The sequence below is a fragment of the Culex pipiens genome, chromosome 1 (assembly GCF_016801865.2).
Source record: "Culex pipiens pallens isolate TS chromosome 1, TS_CPP_V2, whole genome shotgun sequence".
Taxonomy (NCBI): Eukaryota; Metazoa; Arthropoda; class Insecta; order Diptera; family Culicidae; genus Culex; species Culex pipiens.
The window spans coordinates 32,079,879-32,106,974 of NC_068937.1; the positions used below are offsets into that span (position 1 = coordinate 32,079,879).

The window sequence follows — 27,096 nt, forward strand, 5'->3', positions numbered from 1 at the left end:
GTCTCTTGATTACCTAACCAACGATGGGTCGGATGATGGGTCCGGACATAGTTTTCATGCATATAAGTGAGATCCGGATAAATGTGAAAACACATTTTTATATATAACTTTTGAACTACTTATCGAAACTTCAAACAATTCAATAGCGATGTATGGGACCCTAAACCAAGTCGAATGAAACTGGTTTGATCAAAATCGGTCCAGCCGGTGCTGAGAAAACTTGGCAAGAATTTTGAACACATACATACATACACACACACACACATACACACACACACACAGACATTTGTTCAGTTTTCGATTCTGAGTCGATAAGTATACATGAAGGTGTGTCTCTGAGCTCTTAATAAAAAGTTCATTTTTAGAGCAGGATTATAGCCTTACCTCAGTGAGGAAGGCAAAAAGCTAAAATTAGCTAAATTAATAAGGACATTAAAAATAAATTAAATCAAAATCAAATTTCGGTACGTGGAAACCCTGTCCCGCGCCTACTCCCACTCTGCTCGCCAGCCACCAGCTGATTTTGACAGGTGCTGACTTTGTTTTGAACTTCGTCGGACTCGTTTTGTGTTTGGCTTCGTCGGGCTAAATTTGTGCGTGATTTAAAAATAGGTTCTCCCAAAAAAGCAGGAAACAAGTTGTTTGAAAACAATTCCTGACTCCATCGCGTTTGTTGATTCGTGTTCGAGTGTTTGTGTGCTGATTTCTCCAGCAAATCAATCAGTGTTTTACCCTTTCTCACCAGGTAAGTGAGCTCTCTTTGTTTCGTGCTGCCACAACACAACACAAATCTCGGATCTGTGTCTGGAAACTTGCTCTTCCCTTAAATGGAATGCTGGACATTTGCGATATCTGTTCTGTATACTACTACTGGTTTGTGCCGTTCCGTTCCCAACTCCCCAAACAACTCGTGAGGGGTTCTGTTAGTTCCTGGTTCTCATCTCCCTCGAGCGGATAACTTCTTTCGTTTTCAGGGTCATTCTTTGTTGAGCATGAAGTCGAATAAATTTGATGTGTCGCGATTCGCATGATTTTTCGCTTGGAGGAACTACTGTAGATTTATTGATTTTGTTCTGCACCCAAACCAAAAACCTCCGACATGGAATGCGATTAGCAAATAATGGCACTGATTGGTTGCTGATCTGTCATTTAATACATTCTGACACTCGATGTCAGGGATACTGTTAAAAATTGTCAGACCATTTTGCTACTCAAACTAGTGTGCTCGAGCAATAAGTTCTTTCCGTAACAAGGAACGATGCGAAGAATAGTTCGGAAGTGTTCAGCCACTGCTGGGAATAACCAAAAGAGGAAAACCAGGGGTCATCAGCAGGACGAACTCTACTGAAAGGTACTTTGTACTGGCAACGCTTTTGTTGTCTGGATCTTCGTTGCTGGATTTGGTGGGATCCTTATTAGGACGATTGCGATTATACTTTTCTCGCTAAAGAGAAAATTTATCGTTGAGCGGTATATTTTTGTCGTAACAAAATAAATCATATCTCTACTCAATTTAAAATATTGTTTTAAAATGATATTGGTGTTTAAGTTACAGACATAAACTTAAAGACATTAGCATCACTAATAACATTTTAAGATAAAATAAGCAAAATAATGTAAATGGGCCAATGTCAAAGTGCAAACAAAGAGTTAATCCTGCTCACGTCAGTTGTTGTTTACATTATAGGAACGAGCAGGGTAGACTATTTTTTTATACTTGGACATTGCACAGCAAAAAAATCCAATGGTAATATCACAGAGTAACACAGAGCGAGCAGTCCTAAGAAATGTCATTTTATTTTTTGGCTCCATAAGGTTTGGTAGATTACTACTTTATTTGCTGTGTGGCCATTGTTTTGCTAGTGGTCAAAAAAATCTGTTTCAGAAAACTCAGTCGTGGCCAGCATTGAAAATCATAAAGATTGATGTAAGACAAAAGGGTCGAAAGACGGGAGTTCGAATCTGACAAAATGAGAAAAAGTTTTAATTTTTCCACATTTAATTATTATTTCAAAATAACTTATTCGTCTTTCTGTAATATTTTTATAAGGTAAGAAATAAGCAGATGAGATTAAAGTGTGAAAGCAAACATATGTTTGTAATATAAGCTTGCATTCATACTTGTGTTTATTTGCAGTAAAACTTATGCTAGATTTACCATTTTTTCAAACATGAGCATTTTTTAAATAGTTTTAGAATTTTTAACTTCATAATTATTTATAAATTCCTTCTACATAATTTACTGATGTTTCGATAGTGTTTTTGGGAGTTTTCCGATTCTCAAACATTACTAAATCTTCAAAAAGTTTTTTTGGACCATCCATAAACCACGTAGACAATTGACAATTGTGCACTTCCCACAATCGCAGAAATGTCCCAAAAGTCATATTATAAATAATCTGGATTTGAAGATATTTCAAATTTTTACTCATATTTCTTTTAAATTAATCTATTATTTTAGTTGCTGAGTTTTCCTTTCTTTTAAACATTCAAAAATCTATTAACCCTCTACTGCCCAAATTTTTTTTCGAATATTTTTATTTTTCCCGTGTTCAGGAGGTCATTTTGAGCAACTTTTGTTCTACGAAAAACTTTACTTCTCTTGTTTTGTCCTTTTCTTATTTCATTTTTAGCTTTTTTAATTTGCATTTATCTTGTTAAGTTTATGTTTGTTTTCGTTAGTATTTGGCCTTTTCTACCACCTCCTATCATTACATTTTGCCTATCTAATTTTTTCATGTTTTTACAGTCACGTTTTCAATTTTTTGCATCTTTTTCACATTTTCTGCTATAAACTAGATCCATTGTCATTTAAATTGTAAATAAATGCGTAGAGGCATAGTCTGGGGCACTAGCAAAATTATTGCATACTTCTTTTTACTTAAAGTATAGGAAATGTTAGTAAAAAACACAGCCAAAGTTGACCCCTAAAAAAATGACATTTTTTAAAACATTGGCGAAGTCACATTAAACAAGTAAAACTTCCAACCCATAAATTTTCAAAAATTTTAAGAGTTCTTCTTTCCAATGCTTTTTAAAGATCAAAAATTGGTTGAAAATGGATTTTTGGCGATTTTTTAAATCGAAGCCCGTCTAGAGGCGGGGTTGGGTTGTAGAGGGTTAACTTCAAGGCCTTTTTTAAATTTAAATATAGGTATTTGTTTATTCTTTAAGATAATTTTTTTCTGCAATATTTTTTTTTGTTTTATCATTTTTCAAACATGAACTAAACATTAAAATGTTAACTTTTTTTAATGAAACATATTTTTATATGTTTTCAAAATGTTGTTTTTTTGTATGTGTTATGTTTTTGTGAGTTTTTCAACTCTTTCAAACAACAACAGTTTTTTAACCTTCCATCGCCCATTTTTTTGAGAACTTTTACTTTTCCGGTGTTTGGGAGGTATTTTAGTTTTTGATAGTATTTGGCTTATTCTACCAGCTTCTATCACTACCTTATTAGTTTTTTTTATAAATGTTTTTACAGTTACTTTTTATTTTTTTTCATGAGATTTATACTTTCTGCTGCTGGGAACCTCGGTGTAGGGGTAAGCGTGGTTGCCTCTCACCCAGTCGGCTTGGGTTCGATCCCAGACGGTCCGGTGGCATTTTTCGAGACGAGATTTGTCTGATCACGCCTTCCGTCGGACGGGAAGTAAATGTTGGCCCCGGACTAACCTCTAATGGTTAGGTCGTTAGCTCAGTCCAGGTGTAGGAGTCGTCTCCCTGGGTCCTGCCTCGATGGAGTCGCTGGTAGGCAGTTGGGCTAACAATCCAAAGGTCGTCAGTTCGAATCCCGGGGTGGATGGAAGCTAAGGTGTAAAAAGAGGTTTGCAATTGCCTCAACAATCAAGCCTTCGAACACCTAGTTTCGAGTAGGAATCTCGCAATCGAGAACGCCAAGGCAATGCTGTAGAGCGAATAATTTGATTTTTGATTTTTATACTTTCTGCTATAGAAGAAACCATCATTATTTAAATCGTAAAACATAAGAAGAGGTTTAATCTGGGACAATACAATGCGTGCATTCTCATTTTCACGTAAAATATAGGAAATGTTAGTGAAAAGCACACCCAAAGTTGACCCCAGAAAAAAAGGCATTTTTAGGAACATTGGCAAAGTTGCATGAAACAAAAAATTTTGAGAGTTCTTTTTTCCAATGCTTTTTAAAGATCAACAATTGGTTGAAAATGGACTTTTTACAAATTAATGTATCGAAGCCCGCATAGAGGTGGGTTGTTGAGGGTTAAGTAATAGGAACATTTTCAAATTCATACATGTTTATTATTCTTGCCAAAGAATTTATTCTTGTTTTTTTTCTATTTAGAGAGTTTATGAGTTTTTTGCTGACAAGAATAATAATAATTATTATTATTCTTTTAAAAGTTTTTTGAGAAAAAGTCTCAATTCGAACATAATTTATATATCAACAACTTTAAAATTCTTTTTAAAAAAATTATTTTTGTGCATGTAATATTTAAGTGAGTTAAAAATAGTTTATTGATTATAAAATATGAGTTTTTTCGACGTAGGTTAGGTTTGTTGAAACATAATCCTAAAATTAAAAAAAATTGACCTTTCGCACTTTTGTCTTAAAGATCTTTTAGTCAATTCGATCTTATGTTTTTCGATCTTTTGTCATATATTCTATACAGATGTTTAAAGTTGCATATCTAACTGTGTGGTCTCCTTGAGAATCAAGAGTTATTTTTTTCATGTTGAGCCTTAAACTTTAGGCTAAAAGTATCACGAAAATATAATTGATCGATTTTCATTTATGTTTCCTACGTTTGACAAAAAAAATCTAATATTAAAATGTTTCTGAATTCAAAAAAAATAATATTAAAATTTAAATAACAGTATTTATTCGCCGCCGCTTCATTTTTTTAAACAATTTTGAGAGACAAATTGAAAAAAGCTCTTGAAGAAAAAAATTGACTGAAGCTATTTTGAACAAAAGAAATGGAGAAACAATGTTTCATAAAATTTAATGAAACAAAAAAAAAACTAAATGATTTTTTCATGAATAAGTAGAAAACTGCACAACTATTTTTATTCCAGAAACCAAGTTCTATTTTCAATGGCAAATTTCTGACCTATCCTGTTCCTAAAATAAGCTGACTTTAATTATGTAAACTCGCCCAATGTCTTTACCACTCCACTCGCAACTTAATGTAGGTAGGTCCGAAGCTGCGCGCCAGTGAAAAGCAAAAAACTATTTTAAGATTTTCGTTGTTGGGTGGTGGTGGCGTTCTTGTTCACACCGACAACCTGCGCCCTTATGCTCACAACATTCTGACCCACTTTCAAGTCTTAGAGTGTGACTGTGGTGTTATTTATGCAAAAACAAATTATGTTGAATTCCACTTAAATCAAGCATCAACATCAATAATTGCTTGTAATTATAGTGAAGATCCCCCTCTAAACCGGTTCTAGACTGATATCAGACAATCTGGCTTGACGGTTCTCCCGGTCCTCGGAGTCATGGCAAGCAAACTAATTGTTAGGTTTCTCTAATATGAGCAATTCTCGCTGAAACCGTCCCACTAGATGCACATGTTCTTAAATCATTACGGCAATGTTCTCATTCGATTCAACGCACCAAAAAACCATAAAAACAACCTTCGAACCAATGAAAATGTCAGCCGTTTGCCACCTGTAAATAAAAACTTGTTATGAACAATGGATTTTTTCGAAAAAATGCCCTAATTTGAAGAAATGATATCTCCCAAAATACATTACCAAACATCAAAAACTTATATATCGTTGGAAAGGTAATCGCGAGGGCTTTCTATCGCACTTTGATAAACATAACAAAAAATATTTTTTCAAGGGTAATTTTAAAGGTTTTTGGGAAACTTACTCTTAATTTTGAATTTTGACCGTGTTCGCAACCACTTATTGTTACGAAACCATTTTCATTCGAAAGATTGGACGATTTTGCATAAAATTAACTTGAGAAAAGTAGTGTAATGAAATAGTTTTCGTATAGTTATTAACGGAGGAAAGAAATTGGTCAAATTTCAGTTAAAAATAATCAAAGCTCAGACTTCAGAAATGAGCCATATTTACAGGCAAAACAAAGCAGGATTGTATTAGAGCCGAATGTACAGTCATCTGAGGCAAATCTGGACATATAGGATGAACAGGGACAGTTATTTCAACTATGCTTTCACTCATTAGATCATATTTTTAATTTGTTTATGTAAAAGCATACATAAATAAACAAGTTTCTAAATGTTAAGCTTTTAAGTACTCTGAAAACTAATGTCCTCACTTAGACTGTAGTCTCGATTCGCCACATTTCACTGAAGTAATATTTTATGTACAGAATTTGTTTTAGGAAGGTCTGCTTTATTTGTAATCGTGCACATAAAAGTGCAAAGTTGAAATCAATATTTTTTGATCATGTTAAAATTTGGTGGAGATTTTGATACCATCAAAACAAACAAGAAACTCGATTTTCGTCTAAATCGGACTACGTTGGGATTCATTCAACTTTAATTTAAAATGCTCTTAATATGAAAACAAATTATAAAGTTTTCATTTGCGCAACATAAAAACACTGAAAATAGTTTTAATTGAAAAACAGACTACACCTATTAATTCTACGTAAAATTATCTTTCTAGTGAATTCTGGCTCGACTTTGTACGGCTTGTGGTTTTAGAGACATAGCAGTTTGAAAATGATGGTTTTTAACATTGTTTGCAAAAATGCGAAACTTTGGGGTGGTGTCAAATAAAAGGGCGTAGTTCGATTTGAACGAAAATCGAGTATCTTGCTTGTTTTGATGGTATCAACAGCCCCACCAAATTTTAACTTGATTAAAAAGTATTGATTTCAACTTTAATGTACACTTGCACTTTTATGTGCACGATTACAAATAAAGCAGACCTTCCTAAAACAAATTCTGTACATAAAATATTACTTCAGTGAAATGTGGCGAATCGAGACTACAGTCTAAGTGAGGACATTAGTTTTCAGAGTACTTAAAAGCTTAACATTTAGAAACTTGTTTATTTATGTATGCTTTTACATAAACAAATTGAAAATATGATCTAATGAGTGAAAGCATAGTTGAAATAACTGTCCCTATTCATCCTATATGTCCAGATTTGCCTCAGATGACTGTACATTCGGCTCAAATACAATCCTGCTTTGTTTTGCCTGTAAATAAGGCTCATTTCTAAAGTCTGAGCTTTGATTATTTTTAACTGAAATTTGACCAATTTCTTTCATCCGTTAATAACTATACGAAAACTATTCCATTACACTACTTTTCTCAAGTTAATTTTATGCAAAATCGTCCAATCTTTCGAATGAAAATGGTTTCGTAACAATAAGTGGTTGCGAACACGGTCAAAATTCAAAATTAAGAGTAAGTTTCCCAAAAACCTTTAAAATTACCCTTGAAAAAATATTTTTTGTTATGTTTATCAAAGTGCGATAGAAAGCCCTCGCGATTACCTTTCCAACGATATATAAGTTTTTGATGTTTGGTAATGTATTTTGGGAGATATCATTTCTTCAAATTAGGGCATTTTTTCGAAAAAATCCATTGTTCATAACAAGTTTTTATTTACAGGTGGCAAACGGCTGACATTTTCATTGGTTCGAAGGTTGTTTTTATGGTTTTTTGGTGCGTTGAATCGAATGAGAACATTGCCGTAATGATTTGAGAACATGTGCATCTAGTGGGACGGTTTCAGCGAGAATTGCTCATATACTGGTATTAGTACGCGATGTGGTGGTATGCTGCTGACAGTGTACTAGTTCTCAGTTGCGACGTCGGAGCAAAAAATTGCATCAGCGATGGGGTAGCTGCTGGGAGGTAAACAAAGCGGATTATGTTTGTATAGCGGTTGGTGGTGTGTTGTATTACTAAGTTTCTGCGTGTTTGTAAAGTAAATGTGGTTTTGTTGGTATTGCTGTGGTAAAAATCAATTTACTTCTGTGCATTTGTTATTTGCTTTGCTTCGTTCAAATTATACTTTTAATCATATTCAATCAATATAAAAAATGTTCTTTTAACAATATGCAATTGTAAATATTCTGCTACAGTTGCTCAATTATTGCAATCTAAAATAAATACAAATTAAAGTTTTATCAACATAACCTAAGTAAGTTGGGTATTTTAAACCCTTAAAAAATCATTGAATTCAGGGTTGGGAATAGATAGAATAGTGCAACAAATATTATCATTTTTTATTTGAAAATATATTTTGCCAGTTGAAAAAAGAAATTATCCAGGTTTTTGCAAATAGGCTTTTCTTTGTATTTTTTTTTATTCGAATGAATCTTTGTTATGCATTCCCTTTGTCAAAAGAATACATTTTACATCATTATTTTTTCCATAGAATGCAATTTTGCGGGCTGGTAATACAAAATGGGCATGTGAATATTCGAACATCTGTATCTTGAGAAGGGATTTTCTGATTAATTTGATGTCTTCGACAAATTTGTAGGTTTTTTATTCAGACATGGAAAAATATCCGGACTTTTTAATTTGATTCACTTCAAGATTTTTTTTATTTTCGATGTATTTTCGATGATTGTGCAAAATCTGACATCAGCTTGCCATGCCAAAGTACGAGAAATTTGGATTTTAAAAATAATTATTTTTCGAAAAAGCGAAAACATAGTCAAACAACATTTCAAAAATAATTTTAAATTTCTGAATTAAGCCACCGTTAGTAACTGTAACCAGTTTCTGGTAAATTTTCGCCAAATATGTAAAATTTTCACAAGTTTAAAATACAGTCCAGGATTGATTATCCGAAGCCACGATTATCCGAAGTTCGATTATCCGCAGGTTTGTATGGGACTTCGGATAATCGAATCACGAACAAAAATGGTTTTTTTCTTTTGTTTTCTTGTTTAAAACATAAAATTCGAGTTCTGCTACCCCATTTTAGTGGAATGTGAATAGTTAAATTGCTTTTTTTTTTAATATTGCATCCTGGATTATTTTTTTTGATTACTTTAGCGTAGTTTAGGGGTCATGTTAAGCTCGACAATCAAAAATTAGACAACGAATAATTTTTTTTAGTATTTTCGAAAAAATACGGAATTTTTTGAAAATTTTAGTATTTTACAAAAAAAACTTAAATAAAGTGAAAAAGGCAAACAAAATTTCGCTTCGTTTTATACCCATATTGCAAATTTAAATTGTTTTATATTTAGAAAATTTAGAAAATTTTAGTATTTTTGAAAAAAACGGTATTTTGTGAAAATTTTAGTATTTTCAAAAAAAACTCTCAAAAAAAGCATGCAAAATTTCCCATGATACCCATATTGCAAATTAAGAAAATTTGAGTATATTCGCTAAAATATGGTATTTCGTGAAAATTTTAGTATTTTACAAAAATACTTTGATTAGGCCTTAGCAAATATTTAAAAAAAAAATTTTGTCCCTCGGCTCTGGCTGGGGTCGAGAAAGGGGGGGGGGAGCTATAGTTTGCATGGAAAAAGAGTTTTCAAATGCATTTTACACTGGTTCAGTTGTTTTGCAATCATAAATTTTTCAAAAAATGTAAAATTTAACAAAAACAAACAAATTTGGCGAAAAAAAATCTTTTTGCGATAATGAACATCGAAAATTTTCAAAAATTCAAAAAACCCAAACATGCTAAAAATTATTTTAAACGCAGGGGAATGCATTTTTAATTGATTTCAGCTAATTGCACTTAAATTTCCATTGAAGTTTCGAAGATATTCGAAAAAAAATGTTGCCCCCTGATTTTTCGGGCCAATTTTGAATTTCCGAAACAATACGGTATTTTGTGAATAATTTTAAGTACATATTTATACTTGGAAACTACATTTTCATAAAACATAGTCTTAGTGAAAGCATTGAAAATTTAACTTAGTATGGTTGAATTATTTGATTTTAGAAAGTTTTTAAAAATGAGTTATCGGCCATTGTCGGCGATAAGATTATCGCCGATAGAATTATCGAAATAACGGTAACGATAGATTATCGTTATCGATACGATAATTTTGGTTTTTAGTCCTTTTCAAATGCTTGTTTTTAAAAATTGGAAATAAGGTCATACGATTTTATTTCCTAACATTGGTCACAGAGATTTCGTTTTTTAACATTGAAAATCTGACCAAAAGTGTCAGAGATATCGTCAGTTGGCAAAGGATTATTGGAAAACTTCTAGAATATTTAAATTTTCACAATTTTAATTCTTTGCAATGCTAATATCTCAGCAACTATTAATCCAATTTTCAAAACCAAAAATGAAAATTGTGTTTTTTTTTTCAAATATTTGAAAAAAATATTTGAAAAAAAAACTGATTATGAATACAAGGTTTTTGAAAAAAAAAAATCAAAAATTTACCTAATTTCACATTCAAACAGCCGGGTGACACGGGCCGCATATGTTTTCTCTTTCTCTCTTTCCCTATTTCTTTTTTGCTTGTACGGGTAAGTGTGATGACAGCAATCAATTGAGTGTAGTCATGGGGAAGGTGATCGGACTTTCGATAGAATTCTAACGAACGAGCTCTGCGCAAAAGAGAGTGACTCAACAGAAAATGTTACTTGAGTAGTAAAGTACTTGCAAAGTTATCCTAAAAGAGCCATGACTAAGGTCCAAAAGGTTGTAAAAAGACTGTTTTTTCAAAGAAAACCTTTCATGTTGAATATTTTTAGAAAGGGTTTTGAAAGCTCTTTTCGATAATGAGCAGTTCTCCCAGATTTCGGTCATTCGATTTTTTTTTGTATTTTTTAATCCGACTGCAACTTTTTTGGTGCCTTCGGTATGCCCAAAGAAGCCATTTTGCATAATAAGTTTGTCCATATAACTTTCCATACAAATTTGGCAGCTGTCCATACAAAAATGATGTATGAAAATTCAAAAATCTGTATCTTTTGAAGGAATTTTTTGATCGATTTGATGTCTTTGGCAAAGTTGTAAAAGGGCGTAATATTGAATGTTTGGCCCTTTTGAAATGTTAGTCTTGGTTTAAAAATTTTGAGAATATTTTTTTCGAAAAGATCGGAAAATTTCACGAATGTTTCATATTTTAACATTGAAAATCGAACCATTAGTTGCTGAGATATCGACATTAGAAAATGGTGTGTTGTTTGCACAGCAAAAAATCCGATGGTAAAATCGCATGTAAAAGCATGCACATCACCTTCGTCAATAAAGACACTTAATATTACACACTGCATGTACAATTTTTGTAAACACAAAAAAAATGGCAACCGACGGGATTCAAACCCAGCACCAGCAGTAAGGATTGGCGCCTTAGCCTGCTCGCCCATCAGACCCAAGGCTGTATATCATAGGTACTCGCGATCTTGCTTTGCATCAGTGTGAGTGCATGACTCCGTGCCACTAAAACCAAAACAATAACAAACGAACAATGGACCGTGCCAGGAAAACCAAAACATAAACAATGTCAGTGTCAGTGGAGTGAGCGAGTCAGAGATAACGATTTTGACAACCGTACTACTACACACTCAATCGCGAGTACCTTAGGTAGAAAGCCATGCATCAGACCGATGAAAAATGGAAAGGATAAATGCATATATGAGCTTGACATTTCGGTCATGTAGGTTTCCCATACTGATGGGCTACATATTTCAGGGTGTAACATTACATAGAATTTCATAAAATAATGCAAAATTAATTTTACACCCAGACCATTTACACGCAGCTGGATTACTACTATTTTTGCTGTGTGGGTGAGACTTAGAAAACATCAATTTTCCAGTTTTTAAACCTTTGCATGGCAATATCTCAGCAACTAAGGGTCGTATCAACAAATTTAAAAAAAGTAAAATATTGAGAATTCTCTAAGCTTTTCAAAAATATTTTTTTCCAAAGTGTGCAAACATGTGCACTTATTTTAAAAAATGAAAAACTGCGACTATTTTCAAAAAAGTCACCTAAAAATGGATTTAACTTGAAAACGGTGCACTTTATCAAAATTTCACTCAAGTACTTTTTGATTGCAAATTTGATTTTACATCGAAAAATGAAGTTGAAAATTTTTTGCGACCTATTTTTCGATTTTTTTTTTAAATCAGTATTGATTCAAAAATTCATAACTCGGTCAAAGATTTTTTGCACAACCTGGAAATTTCTGAAAAGTTGGCATTTGATGTCCTCTAAAACATATCAAAAAATAAAAAAAAATTCAAAATAGTGTTTTTTTTTTGCAAATCAAGTTTTAGTGACAAAAATTTAAATAAAAAATCACCAAAATTTGTTTTACCGTGTATCATTCTTTTCCAGTGTAGTCCGTATCCATACCTACAACTTTGCCGAAGACACCAAATCGATCAAAAAATTCCTTCAAAAGATACAGATTTTTGAATTTTCATACATCATTTTTGTATGGACAGCTGCCAAAATTGTATGGAAAATTATATGGACAAACTAATGATGCAAAATGGCTTCTTTGGGCATACCGAAGGCACCAATAAAGTTTCAGTCGGGTTAAAAAATAAAAAAAAATAAAATTTAAGAAAAGAACCGATTTCGTAGAGAATTGCACTAATGCATTAAGATTTCAGATTTAACAGCTCTATCCAAAATTCTGAGAGCTTACAATACATAACTTAATTATAATATTTTATTCAAATTTATGTGTTCTTCAAAAAGTTTATTTCTGTCCTCTCTACACCCTAATAATCCCATCAAAAACACCCAAACTCCCTCTCCTTCTCTCTGTATTGGTACCGTCCGCCACCACCCTCCCAACGCACGCGTCTTCCACCACGTCTTTGCTTTGTTTTGATGTCGTCCCCCTTCAACCCAAACCTAACAGTAACAGTTTGCATGCAGCTCAGCGTCGCGACGTCGTCGCTTTTCGCCTACTATGCCACCAACACCACCCCACCGGTGAACAGATGTTTTGCTCAGTGGTAGTGGTGCGCACTTTGCCACCCTTTATTTTATTATTTTGAAGCGAGTTTTTTGTTGTTGTTGCTTTGCATTTGAGCTTGTTTGTTGGTGTTTTTTTCTCTTCTTTCTCGTAGAGCACACCAGCCTGCTGAGACCTGCTGAATCGAGTTGAACAGCCAAGACTTGGGTTCAGTTCAGTTTCAATCTTTGTTCGGTACGGACAACACGTGTTTGAATTACGGTTCGCGAAGTGGCGGAAGAGTTATTTCAAAGTGTCATTAGTTGAAGAAACGCGAAGTGAGTGTGGCAAATTTCGACATGTTTCGGGGCTATCGATCCCAATCACCATCATAGTGGCACGTGCGGGGTTATGGCGCGGAAGGCACACGCTTGAAGTTTTGTTTGCAAACATTGCCCGTCTTTCTACGCCTCAACGCAACGGTGACGAATACCCAAACAAGCGTAGAAAGAAATGGCTGACGAAATTGTGCAAAATCTTGAAACTCGTGGAATTGACGGGAAACTTCCAGATCGTTGGAGATGGCCAACCAAACGTGATTCACGATTCTTCACCGGGAGTCTGGTCCTCGCGGACACGACGCAAATTGCGCACTTAGAAAATCTAAAAGTCGCATTCAAGTCTCCGCTGGAGACCAAGTTTGTAAAGTGTGAACTATTGCACTCGAAAGTGTCGTTTCTTTGTTCGTGAGTTCTAAGTTTGAGTCTGAGTCTGAGTCTAAGGAGTGTTACATAACAAGGAATTATTGCTCCCGTAGGAAGGGACTGCAGACTGTTCCTGAACTGTATAAAGAACATTGAAAGGAACGGAATCGATGGACGTAGACGTGGGTTTCCTAGGGGGCACCTTAAACGAGTTTTTTTTTATTTCGGTGCACTGTTTGTTTTGCACTTGGAACGGGCAGAAGCGAAGTTGTTTGTAATGCATGATTGCATTTTTTTTAGAGTTCTGCTCCTTAGAATTGTTGGTTGGTTTGGAAACCGCCAAATGTTGCAGGAAGAATGATGAATTTGAAATCAGGGAAGCAAATTTATCTTTTTTTTTTTTGCAGATAAAATACCACATGGAAGTTTGTTTCATGGTATAAAAGAAATATTTTCTTATTTCTCAGATAGATTTAAAATTAAATTATGGAATTTATTTCAAAACACATTCGAGTTATGGTTCCGCATTCATCTGATTGAACCTAATTTATTTATATATTTTTGGTGGAAAATAAACAAATCTGCCATTTCATGATCAATCCTTCATGGCTCATTTATTACTTTGTTTTGTTTCTTTTTTTCTCGTATTTCGGACTTATGGACTATTTTTTGAAAAATATATTTTTTTCTTTCTGGCTGTTTGTCAATCCGCTTGACATAAAAGGCAATAAAAATCACCTAAAAATAAAAAAATATTGAAAAATATTCATTACACCTTTCCAAATAACTCCAGATTTGGATTTTTTTTAACAAAAATCATAAGTTTTCTTGGTTTTTCAATTTTTTTTTTTAAAGACTAATCTTGTTTATTGTTTTCAAAATTGGTTATTCAGATGACGTCCAATTATAATTTAGGACATAACAAAACAAATCGATAACCTTGTATTGAATTTAAACGAAAATTCTATTGGTCAAAACTCGATCAAAAATGGTCAATAACATTTTGAAAATTAAAGTTCTCTTCTTCCTAGTCCTTCTGGTTGAAAATGAATTTTATAAAAAAAAAAATCTACGTTGATGCCGTTGCAAATATATTGAATAGTTTAGATGATAGACTTAGATTCTTACCGACTGCAGTAAAATGCAAAATTTAATTGAAAACTACCGATTTTGATATAATTTTACCGAAATTTGTTAGCTAAGTTTAGTAGCGTTTATCTTGCAACCGATTTTCCTACAATTTTTTAATGTTGGATGACAGTTCGGTAGAGTTTACCAAATCTTCATTTTTCAAGTTGTTATCTTCTCTCCTTAAAAATTTTCATTGAAAATGCAGGGAAATTTATTATTAAAAATTAAAATTTATTTTAAGAAACTGAACTAGGGGCTCTTCACAAACCACGTGAACGCTTTTTGAAGAATTTGAATTTTGGGTATATCGATCGGAAAAGGGTTTAACTTTATTTAAACCATGAGCTCATTAATTAATCGTACAATAACTGTTATCACGCCTTGAGTATTTTGTGATACTATTCGCGCTGAAATTTTAAAAGTTTTGGCTTTAAAATCAAAATTTATATTTCATAAGTTGATTAATTTTGGAAAAGGGCTAAATCCCAATTGACTCTGAACAGTGGCAAGAAACATTTAATATAAATTTCAAATTACCAACTTCAATATTTTTTCATAAATGATTCATGACTATTGGATGGATTTTTTGATAACTGTTCCTAAAATTGTAGGATAACGGAGTTTTAATTTTCATAAATAAATTAATGTATTCAATTGGAAATCCTGCTTTAAGTATAAAACCTGCTTTAGGCCAAATTAATAAGATTCTGATAAATAGGGACAAGAAAATTATACCATTTTTTTACTGACATTCCAAGGTATTTTCTAAAGAAGGGCAAAAAAAAGAAAAAGTGAAATTTTCTAACTAATTGAAAACAATATTTTCAGATTTTAAAAATCACGTCTTAGGTTTCAAAAGAGACAAATAATTCGATTTAACCTTTCAGGCTTGATATGACCCAAAAATCAAAATTTTCAAAACTAGCCTATAATTTTCGTATGGCCATAAGAATAATTTTCTCATCATTAACTAAAATATTTTTTTAAATTCGGGCCTGAAAGGGTACCACTTTAAAATGCAAGTCGTGATTTAAAAAATCTGAAAATATTTTTTCTGAAAAATATCACCTTCATACATAAAAAATTGGATTTATATTTTCCCAAGTATCATCGAATAAAAATTGATAACCTTCTAAATTTAAAAACTCAAACAACAAGCCATACACTGAAATAAAAAAAGTACCAAATTCCTAAATTCAAGGAATTTTGCCACTTTTCCTTATTTAGTAATTGTTTTTTTTGGATAACTTAAGGGGTTACATACATGTAGAAAATCACAAAATTTCATATTACAGAAAATTTATTAAATCAACTTAAAAGATGATTGTCAAACACTCCTGAAAGTTTCATGAAGATATTTCATGATTAAAGTAAGTTACAGACGATTTAGGCTGAAAATTTTGCCATGCGCAAAGCGAACTGTCAAACTTTGCGAGCGTTTTTCTCTGAACACCGAGTTGATTTACGGGTGCCACGATATCTCGAGATGGGATAGACCAAATTGGCTGAAATTTTGGGTGAAGACTCGCAAGACATACCTCGTGTGCATGACGAAGCCCGATTTTGAAATTTTGCATTTTTGAAAAATATAAAAATCTAAAAACTTTCGATTTATATAAAAAAACATAAAAATATTTTTATCTTTTTTTTTAAATATCTTTTTTGTAAAAATCGGCCTTTGTCATGCACACAGGACCGGTTTAACGAGCCTTCACCAAATTTTTTAGCCGATTTGGTCAAGGCAGTGTTAAGATATCGTGGCACCCGTTTTTTGAAACTGCTAACTTCAAATAGTTATATCTCGGCAATGATACAACCAAATGTCTTCAAATTTGTTTTGATAATAGATGAAAATGTATGTTTCAATGTCCTGAAAACAGATTTTAAAAATGTTTGAGTTTGTGCTCAAACCAATCTCTGACATTTTTGCCGATTTACATGTATGTAACCCCTTAATAAGGAAAGGCAAAATTCCTAGAATTTAGGAATTTGGTATTTTTTTTATTTCAGTGTAGCCTCAAATTTGAATGAATAAAGTGTCTTAAAATGCATTTTACACTAGTTCAGTTGTTTTGAAACCATTAGTTTTAAAAAATGTAAGATTTGACGAACACAAAAATTTTCGCGAAAAAAAACTTTTTGCGATACTAAACATCGAAAATGGTGATCTTTTCCCTTCTGGAATCGATTGCTTAGTAAAGGGAAGGTAGTGTATCGTCACAAACTGGACCTTATCACGAAACCTTAGGGAGGCGACCTATGGAATGTTAACAATAACCTTAACATGTTAACATTAAATTGATAAATAAACTGTCACTGAATCCGCTTTGTAAATGCCGGCCCCGATACTCTTCAAGGGTGTTCCCCTCAGGAACTGGTATAGTTAAAAAAAAAAAAAAATTCAAAAGATTGTTCAATTAACCCAAACATGCTTAAAAATAATTCTAAACGCAGGGGAATGCATTTTAAATTGATTTCAGCTGATTGCACTTAAGAGCGAGTCCACGAGCAAAGCAAATTCATCTCGCATCGACCTCAGCAATCTGCCTGAAATTTTCAGGAGTTGTTTGTACATAGAAACTAGCATCTGGCCAAAACATGAGCACTCTAGGTCAACGGGAAGTAGGGAAAACGGGACACAAAGATTGAAGGTTCAAAAACGTCAAAAATCTTAAAAAGGCTATAACCTAGACAATATTCAATTTAATGTCAAAATGCAAAATGCATCTGAAAGGGCTTCAAAAATGCAACAAAATGCAGGGTAGAGCATCCCAATTGGAGTTATTTACATTTTAGTGAAAAAATAGCATAATTTTCAAACTCAAATAAAAAAGTGTTCCATCCAGAATCAACTCAGTTCGACCTGCAGCTATGACCTAAGGAATCGATTGACCAAGTTTTCACCCAAATAATAAAATACAATCAGAAGTTGATTTGCGCAAACGAAGCTGCTCCTAAAAAAAACCCTGAACTCGTAACCATATCTTGCCTTATTTCATGTAGTAAATTTTTAACTGTGTTTGCATTTTTTTGTTAAAACTTATTTGCTTACAAGCAAAAAACCTTAGAAAAATTGCCAAAACAAATGCAGAAAAGTTCTACTTTTCAGTACTGAAATGGATGCACTTGTTTGGAAAAGTAAAAGTTTTATTTTTTTTTATTTCGGCGATTTGTATGTATCATTTTAGCAAAACAATGTTAATTGAAAAAGACAAAGTTAAAAAAACAGTCTCTTTTCAATTTGAATTAGTTATTTCTTTATATTTTTGGATTTCTGAAAAAATTACTTTAAAATTTCGCGATAAAAAAACTAGTGGATAGCTAGTGAAGGTATCCAAAGAATCACTCAAAGATGATAACCAAGAAGCAACAATTGTGCGATTCTTGACCAACGACGACCATTCACGTGGCCCAAATGATCAACCCGGCGTGACCGGTGACCGTGTGCGCGCGTGGCACACACAATCGAAAATTGCCGTTTCGCGACCACAGACACTATTTGACCGAATTTTTCGCTCGTGTGTCTGTCTGCGCTCTGCCTCATCAACGGCTATTGCGCCAACCGACAACAATCAAAATATCAAAACTATAATGTGTGTAAATAGACACAGTTGGAGTTGGTCTACACCCCGTGAGCGTCGTGCCTGTGGGGTTAAAAATAAAACTGGGTAGTGAATGGAAGGTGGGTGACCCTATTCTGACCCTTGAAAGTAAAAATTTAGCTGGATTGTTTAAGTATTTTTTAATCAATTTGGCTAAAATAAAATAAAAACATCTATGAAAAACACAAACCTGCCTGGGTTTAAAATAAATGTTGGTAGTGAATGGAAGGTCGGTGACCCTATTTTGACCTACAAATGTCAAAATTATGTTAGAATTTTTAAGTATTTTTCAAATAATTTGCTTAAATTGAAAAAAATAACTTTTTAGACAAACATTGACCACCTACCCTATTAGTTTATGCCCGCGAGTAGCGAAATGAAAGAAACAGCCCCAACCAACCCTATTACTCAATGGCCGCGGCGTTGCTCGAAAATGCGACGTATTTTGTAATCTGCATCGGTCGTCGTCGTGCGATCGGCAAATTTACACCACGTCGTTGTTGTTGGTGATTGTTTTTGTGACTTTTTTCAAGCAGGGAGATGCTAATTAGTACGTGCACACAGGGCCGCAGCCCTGTATTTTGTAAGTGTCAGATGGGGTCATGTTGCCATAATGGCAGCTCCAGGTCAAGCGCCTGCTTTGTTTTATGGCAACGCCATTATGGCAACTTTGACAGTTAGTTTAAAAGGGGCAACTCTGTCAATGTTTGAGCCATTTATATCGTAAAAAAAACAATAAACAATAGAACTCCAAGCGTGTATCGACCATTCCCCCCTCCTTTCCGTGCCGCCATATTTGTTGATATTTTAAAGCTTACGCAATTACGCCAGCGTAATTCACACAGCCTACTCGTTACAGTTTTTCCTTATTGTTGTTCCACCATCGAACAACAACACATTTGACTGAGGCAGACAGGGAAAGTGCTGCACCGCCCCTCCTCCTAACCAGGTACCGCCCTCCCTTCACCCCGAGTCGTCGTCGAACCCAGCCAGCCGCAAAACGACTCAAAACAGAGGAAAAAGTAAAACCACCACCCAGTGAAAAACCATGCCAGCTGATGCATTTTCAAGGTAATCTTGCGTCGTCGACGACGACGGTGATCTATTTTCGTAACGCGACTTCTACCCTACTTTACGCCCGTGGTGTTGTGTACAGTTTTTCCCTTCACTCTGCAACTTGTTGTTCTTGCTATAATTTTAGTATGAAATTGCGTTTGACAGATTCTGCTATAAAAATTACCTCACCTCTATAGTTGATTACCTTGATACTAATCCTGTTATCAAATGTAAACAAAAGGTAGCAACATCTGTCAAACGCAGGAGGGAACAACCTGTTTGCAAAACCAGACAACAGATCAAGTTTCCAAGCACACGAGAGAGGAATCGATCTCGCGTGATTAGACGCGATGACCATGAAAATGTCACTAATGCAAGCGGTATCTAATTTCTTTTTTTTTTCTTTTTTTTACTCTAGAATGGATTCGTCCGGATCGGCCGGATCGTCCAGCGAGGCCAAGGACATCCCGGCCAGCGTGGAAGCGGCCCTGCTGAGGGCGCGAACCGAGAGCGAAAGCTCGGACAAGTGAGTTTTGGAATCCGTTGCGGGGATTGGTTGGAGTCTTTGCTAGAAGTTTCGAGTTAAAAATGGGAAATCAAGCAGGTTTCTAGAGACACTCACCGGCAGCTTCAACCCAGAAATCTAGGAAGATGTACAAATCAGTTTTTCATCAACATATGTGAGATCCAGTTTCTGAAAGGAATCTGGAAATCAGGAAGCCAGGAAGAATGCCGTTATGGCTTACAATTGCAATGCTGCCGATGAGTCAGGCATCGCAGCAACCGCAGCTTTTGAGGGTTGACTTTCAAGTAACAAGTATTCCTAAAGAATTTCAAAAGTTCTTACAAGTCACAATAATATTTACAGCCGAATTTGTCTTAGTAGAGCTGCTTACAAGATTTACGCAGTTCAGGAATGACAGTTTACAAAAAATCAAAAAATATCCCATATCTACCATGGCGGTAGATGGTAATCAATTTCCGTTGCATTCACAACAAAAAAAGTGATGCAGAAATAAACGAATGCGAATTTCATACAAATGTATTTCACTTGTTGGTCTTCAAATTGCTACCGACCGAGCTAGGTTTTCTCATTTTACGACAAGATTTTGCGGAGGACGGAAAAAAAAGTGCCAGAATACTTAGGATGATAAAATCAGGCAGATTTTTTCTTCTTGTAAAACAAGGTTGCCCACGTCACCGTTATTTTTTTTTTAATCAGAAAACTATTTCTGAATAAAGATCCTTCAAACGAGAACAGTCTACTAAGCGAGCATTATGCGGTCTTGTGAAAATGTAACCAATCCATTATAGAAGAAGAAACTATGGAGCAGAACTTGCATTACTAGCGTTAATAGCATAGTGCCAGAACAGAAAAGCTAGGTACTCAACTTTGAAGTCCGTGAGTGAGAACTGTATGTAAAAATTACGGTTTCCAAACAGTTTAAAATCCAAGTTTCATCAATTCTTTGGAGAGCGAAATATTTAATTTGTTTTTTATTTATATTGCTTTAATTCTTTCACAAATAACATTTAATTTTTATTCTGACATTTTTTGTTGGTTTGTGTCCTGGCAATTTTTGTTAAATGATATGGATTGTGTACCGGCTAATTTGGTACGACCAAAACATAAGTTTAATGTGAACATTTTTGGCAGTGAGTCAAACTGAAAGGATGGAGTATGAACAATAGAATTCAATACAAAAGACTTCCTTTAACCATTGTGGCTACTTAATTTGCATTTTTGAATTAAACAATAAAATTTTGACAGATGTTTTTGAGCACCCAGTTTTTGTTTGCTTGTTTTTGTAGCTTCTGCAGAATTCTGCAGCATAAGTCACTTTTTTGCAGCACTTTCCCCTAATTTCATCTCACTCTCTTCAACTCTCTCTTTTGCAGAAGTTCTGCATGGAGAGAAGCTTTTTTCTGCAATATTGTACACAGTTGGGTAGATTTACTCATATTGGGTATTAAAGTTTTTTATTATTATTTCAAAATATAAAAAAGGGTTGACCAAAAAAAGTAATTGAAAAAAGTTTACCTCTAGAACTTTCACATTAGGTAAACAATTTTAGAAATAAGAGTTGCAGGTACGTTTAACAAATATAATTAAAAAAATGACAACCAAAGGTTTAATATAGAAGGGATCTTAAATATAGGTTTTAATCGCAGAACATTTGAAAGATTATTTATTCAGGATAACATAGTTAAATTATGACTGGATGTCGTATGGAAGAATAACGGCGACGCAGAAAAATTGAATAAATAAATAAAAATAAATCCATCACAAACTGAAAATTTTTGAAACACATAAATTTAGACATTCGGAAATTAAGAAATTCATAAATAAAAATATAAAAAAACCAATATTTTCGAATTGAGAAATTTTTAAATAAAATTAAATTAGGTATTTGTGAATTTCAAAAATGCATAAATTTTATCAGAAAAATGCAAAATCAATAAATCACAAATTCAAGTAAAATATGGTAAATCAAAATGTTAAAAAATAAGGTTGAAAAATGTACAAGTTCAGAATCTCAAAAATTAAAAATCTATAGGTAAAAAATTTCAAAAAAAGTAGTTTTAAAATTTTGTAAATAAAATATCTTAAAATTTAGATGAAAAAAAAAATAGAAACAGTTCGTACTCTACTATCCGAAGACCTCGTCAAATTCGAATCACTAAATCCACTAAATTTGAGTTTTGAGATGGCGGCATTTAAGAATTTAAGAATTTAAGAATTTAAGAATTTAAGAATTTAAGAATTTAAGAATTTAAGAATTTAAGAATTTAAGAATTTAAGAATTTAAGAATTTAAGAATTTAAGAATTTAAGAATTTAAGAATTTAAGAATTTAAGAATTTATGAACCTAGGCATTTAAAAAGTTGAAATTTGAGTCTTTGAAACGCAATTGAAATAACGGATTTGAGTCTTCACTAATTTTTACAGCAGCTTTTGTTCTAGAATTGCAAATTTAATAACGGTTTCCTTTCCCACAGATCCGGTCCCACCCGGTTCGTCCTGCCCGGAACGTCGGGCAGCCCGCCCAAGATCCTCACCCTGGAGGAGGTCCAGCACGCGGTCAAGAACATCGAGAACATGACGCTGGCGCACGAAATCGCCGTCAACAGTGACTTCAAGCTGCAGCCGTACGAACCGCCGGAGAACTCGGTCGAGCGGATCATCAAGGACACGATGCACAAGGCGTTCTGGGAAGTGCTGCGGGAACAGCTTGGGCGCGACCCGCCCTGCTACGACATGGCGATCCAGCTGCTGGCGGACATCAAGGACGCGTTCCAGAGCATTTTGAGCAAGAACAATGAGCGGGCGCTGGCGCGGATCAACGAGATTCTGGACGAGCAGGTGGTGCGGCAGCAGGCGGAACAGGGCGTGCTGGACTTCCAGGCGTACGCCAAGTTTGTGATTCACATTATGGCGCTGTCGTGCGCGCCCGTTCGGGACGAGCAAATCGGCAAGCTGAAGGACATTACGGACGTGGTGGAGCTGTTCCGGGGAATTTTGGAGGTGCTGTCGGTGATGAAGCTGGACATGGCAAACTGTCTGCTGGACGCGGCCCGGAACGAAGTGATTGCCAACTCGGTCGAGTACGAGAAGCAAAAGTTTAAGCAGTTTTTGGAGCTGTACAAGGACGGGTTCCCGGAGACGGAAAAGTGGCTCAAGCGGAACAAGATGCCGGAGGCGGTGGCTGGAGGAAGTGCCACGGTTGAAGGCGCCACCGACCAGCGTCGCGCCAAGGACACCATCTTCAACGCCTATCTGGAGCTGATCGACTGGAATACGGAGAACGAGTTCCCGGAAATGCTCGAGATGGACCGGGATCGCGTGATCGGCCTGCAGGGTCGTGCCTCGCGCCTGTGCACCTGCGCCGCCACTCTTGCCATCACATGTGCCGCCGTTCCGTTGATCGCTCAGTCTGGCGAGTTGCGTAAAAGTCTCGCCGCCGAGCTGATCATCCTGGTGCAGAACTGCAACAACACCAAGGATTTGGACGACATCATCGAGAACATCTGGCTGCACGTGCGCTCCGTCATCCAGAACCGACTCACCGATCTCGTACAGCCCAAAATGGACGAAGCGCTCGAGAGTACGCTGAAGACGCAGATTCTCCAAATCGCTAAGAAGGAATCGCCCGTGCGGAACCTGCTCTGGAAGCGGCTGCTCGCCTACATCCAGCTGGTGCTACGGACCAACAATCCCATTCCGGTGCCGCCCGGCTTCCAGGAGTTTGCCGACGACATGGAAGCCCTGGCGGCGGCCTTCAAGCGAATTTCCTACTACAACTATGCCGTGTATGGAGAGTACTACCACGAGATCCTAAACAAGGCCTAATTTGTTTTCCGTTCGTGTGTGTTTGTAGTACTTAGTTCGTCTTTCATTGTGAAATATAGATATCTTTATATTTTTCGTTTAAAACTATTCTAACAAATAAGAACCGGAGAAAGAGTTCATTAGTTTAGAACAACAATCCAGAATTGAAAAAGAAAGAGCGCGCGGTGTTTGAAATGTGATAGAACAGGATCGAAAGGATGAACTAGTCAGGCGCGTAGAGAAAGCACTGTTTACTCACCCCTAAATAATATCTCTATCCACTGACGCAAAACCTATAATCAATATTATTACAAAGTTTTTTACTATTCTTCGCGTAACTACAACATTTAAGACTTATCCTGACGCGGAAGATGCGCGTGCGCGCGCAAAGTGTATACATTATTCGTGTAGAAATAAATAAATAAATAAAAAGTTTTACCAAACATTTATTCAAACAATGGGATTTGTTTTGATGGGAATTCGAAAAAAAAGAAACATTACTGGAAACCATTCAGGGAAAAGTGAACCTTAAAAAAATCTTTGCTGCCGAATTTTCATAAAACTCAACTCGCTTCGGGCAGCTCCAATTCTTCGTTGAATGGTTGCCACCACAGTTTAAGCATTTCGCTTCGATTTTCCCGTTGATTTTGTTTTGCACTACCCTGTAAAAATAAAGACAGTTCTCAATCTGAGCCATCTTTTTCTTGCCTATGTCTGACAATTTTGCACTATTTAGCACTTTTCTGGAGGCACTCTTCACTGGTTGGTGGTTCCCAATGAAGCCTCAAGTTATAACATAGTGGAAATATGCCCATTTTAAGCCTAATAAGCGGTCATGTTTGAATGATGCTGGATAATCTGGATTGTTCCTTGAAATTCACTAAAACCAAGTACACCAACGAGTAGAGCAACTTTTTGTGAACATTTCTGTTTATTTTCACTTTTATTAAAAGTTATGCTATTCCTTTTAAAAGCATTTAAAAAATATATTTCAAAAATGCATTCTAATCAGTCGAGTGCATTGGGCCACGCCCATTTTACTATTTTCAGCTTAGTTCTTTTTTTCTTCCAGCGCTCTTTTGGGTCTGCTTAGTGCTGCCAAAATTGATGAAATTTTAAGGGAAAACTCACGAAAAGTCGCATTTACAGAGAAAGTTTCCTGGCAACACCACAAGCGCTGCTGGTGGTGTTGGTGGCCACCCTTTGTTCTTTATTTGCCACGGTGGGTAAGAAGGGGATTATTATGCAACTTGCATGCACCTCGGAAATTCCTCCTGGAGGTTGTTGGGGAGACTATTCTGAGTCAGAAAAATCGATTTCCAAAATATTCTGTCGGTGAAAACTGATTTTATCTCGATTTGAAGTTAAAAAACCTAATTTAAAACCTCAAAAATACGTCTAAAATCTCGGTCTAACTCTGGACAAAGATGTAAATTTTCATCAAAATATCAATTCTTAGTTCCCAAAATATATTCCTGACATAGTACACCTTAAATCGGTCCATTACTTGAGTCTCAGCGTCATGAAAAGGTGTAAAATAGTGTTTTTTCTTAAAAAATATTTTCAAATTGCTCTGGAAAATAAACTATCATGTCTGAATTCAAAAACTAATGTGGTAGCATTGTTGCAAACAAAATAAAGAACAATTTTGCAGAAAAAAGTATGACATTTTATCCATTTTCAGTAAAGTTATGTCTATTTTAGTGGGAAAATTGTTGCCAATTTTCAAAATTCTTCGATATTTAACTCATTCCTGTTATTAACAGCTACTACGATCATACTCAGTAAGATTCGCAATTCGCAATTTTCAGTGTAAGAACGGGCCTTGACCGATCTTATGCACCAGGTTCCCGACGAACACGCACTGCCCTTACACCTACATCTCACCCTTGCTCTGAGTCAGTACGAGCAGCACGCTAGAACACGCTTTGAGTGTTCGTGCCAGGCATGCACACCTTCTTTTCCGGTTACGCATTTCAACTCGGCCGGGGGTGGTACATTACGTAGGGTTTGATGTAAGTATAAGCGCCTAACCATTTATAGTGTGTCTATCAATTTTCATTAAAGCAAAAACTGTTTTATTTTAGTTTGAATTCAAAAACTAATTGGTATTTTACTGTGTATTGTTTTCTCCTGAAATATTCCCTAATGTTAAGTCGTGTTTATCTGTTGATATTTCTTAAGTCGCGGTGTTTTGTTACAATTTTTTTTGACCCAAGCATGTTATTCAAAAGTTTACCAAAAGTACAATAACGTTGTGTGTGACTTTGATCATTCAATATATTGAGTAAGGACTCAAACCTTACTTGTTTGAAGAAAAGGGCGTAGATTAAAACAATAGACAATAAAGGAAAGCAAACTACATAAAGTTCGATACTGAAAGAATAAGTGTATGTTGAAGGAAAGAAGAGTAAAAGCTGTATGAAGTAGATTAAAAATATAGGCAATAATTTATGAAAAAAGCTATCTGATAAAGGATAAATAATATCATATAAGCTTAGATAGCATTAATGACAACTTCAGGAGCCGATTGGGGATGTTAGGGAAAACACATAGCAGTTAAAACTGGCAAATAAAGTAGAGGAGACTTGACAGATAAGTGAAACAGGACTAAAGTAGTTGGAGATAAGAAGAAGAGATACTCCGAGTTGCGATGTTCTAGGTACATCCACAACAGTTCGTTCAACATGCTGTGGATCAAAACAATACCTTCTACAATCACAAATTACTTCCCTTTCCCACATTGCCGCTTTATGATGTAGTCCATGCTCTGCAAAGAAAGGGATGTTAGTAAAATATAAACACTATAAAATATCGATACAGTTACTTTCGTGAACCTGAGTGACATCAGGGTTTCTTATGTTGTTGCTGTTGTCTCCAGTGTGATAATATCACTCCAAAGTGGTTGTCGTGGTGCAATCGTTCTCCAACCGCAGGCCCAGACACGACATGAAAATGGAAACAAACAAAAACAAAACAAAACAAAAAGATGCATTAGTATAAGAAAATAAGAGAAACGAAAGATCATGCAATCAAAATAAAATGGTGGATAGTAAACAGAAGCAGAATTAGAAAATCAGTTATACATAATAAAGAAATAGAAGATAGATAGTAGCTGAAAGTGGAAAGAAGAGAAACCCCGTATTGCGATGTATCAGGTACATCCACAACAGTTAACTCAACATGCTGTGAATCAAAACAATACCGTCTACAATCTTCCCTTCCCACATTGCGCATCCCTTTCTTTTGGCCGTCTCTACTCTGACCCTCGCTGGTCAAAGGTTTACGAGTTCGTTTCCACAGGCCACCAGCAAGGTCACGTGTTGTCATCATGATGACGAAACCAAGCCAACGTGGAGGTAAGAAAATGGGTAACTTGCAAGGAACTAGAGCAGCTGTTTTGACCAAGGTCTAGGTCAGCTAACAGCACTACGGGTGTAGTTCCGC

General features: G+C 35.1%; 1 protein-coding gene across 3 annotated transcripts; it reads left to right on the forward strand.

Moving 5' to 3' along the window:
• Positions 1-550: 550 nt before the first annotated feature.
• LOC120419614 (T-complex protein 11-like protein 1) lies at positions 551-24,107 on the forward strand. 3 transcript variants are annotated; one of them, XM_052706434.1, is made up of 4 exons: positions 551-745; positions 19,123-19,334; positions 19,738-19,845; positions 22,320-24,107. In XM_052706434.1, exons 2-4 carry the CDS (start codon positions 19,312-19,314, stop codon positions 23,668-23,670), a joined length of 1,482 nt encoding a protein of 493 aa, XP_052562394.1. In that variant the 5' UTR covers positions 551-745; positions 19,123-19,311; the 3' UTR covers positions 23,671-24,107. The 3 variants fall into 3 exon arrangements, with proteins under 3 accessions (XP_052562394.1, XP_039438289.1, XP_039438288.1); XM_039582354.2 differs by lacking the exon at positions 551-745 and adding an exon at positions 13,039-13,164; XM_039582355.1 differs by lacking the exon at positions 19,123-19,334.
• The last annotated feature ends 2,989 nt before the right edge of the window (positions 24,108-27,096 follow it).

Coding starts and splice junctions, on each gene's coding strand:
- LOC120419614 (XM_052706434.1), top strand. CDS start 19,312: ATGCCAGCTGATGCATTTTCAAG. Junction 19,335..19,737: donor CCAGCTGATGCATTTTCAAG/GTAATCTTGCGT, acceptor TTTTTACTCTAG/AATGGATTCGTCCGGATCGG. Junction 19,846..22,319: donor GAGAGCGAAAGCTCGGACAA/GTGAGTTTTGGA, acceptor CCTTTCCCACAG/ATCCGGTCCCACCCGGTTCG.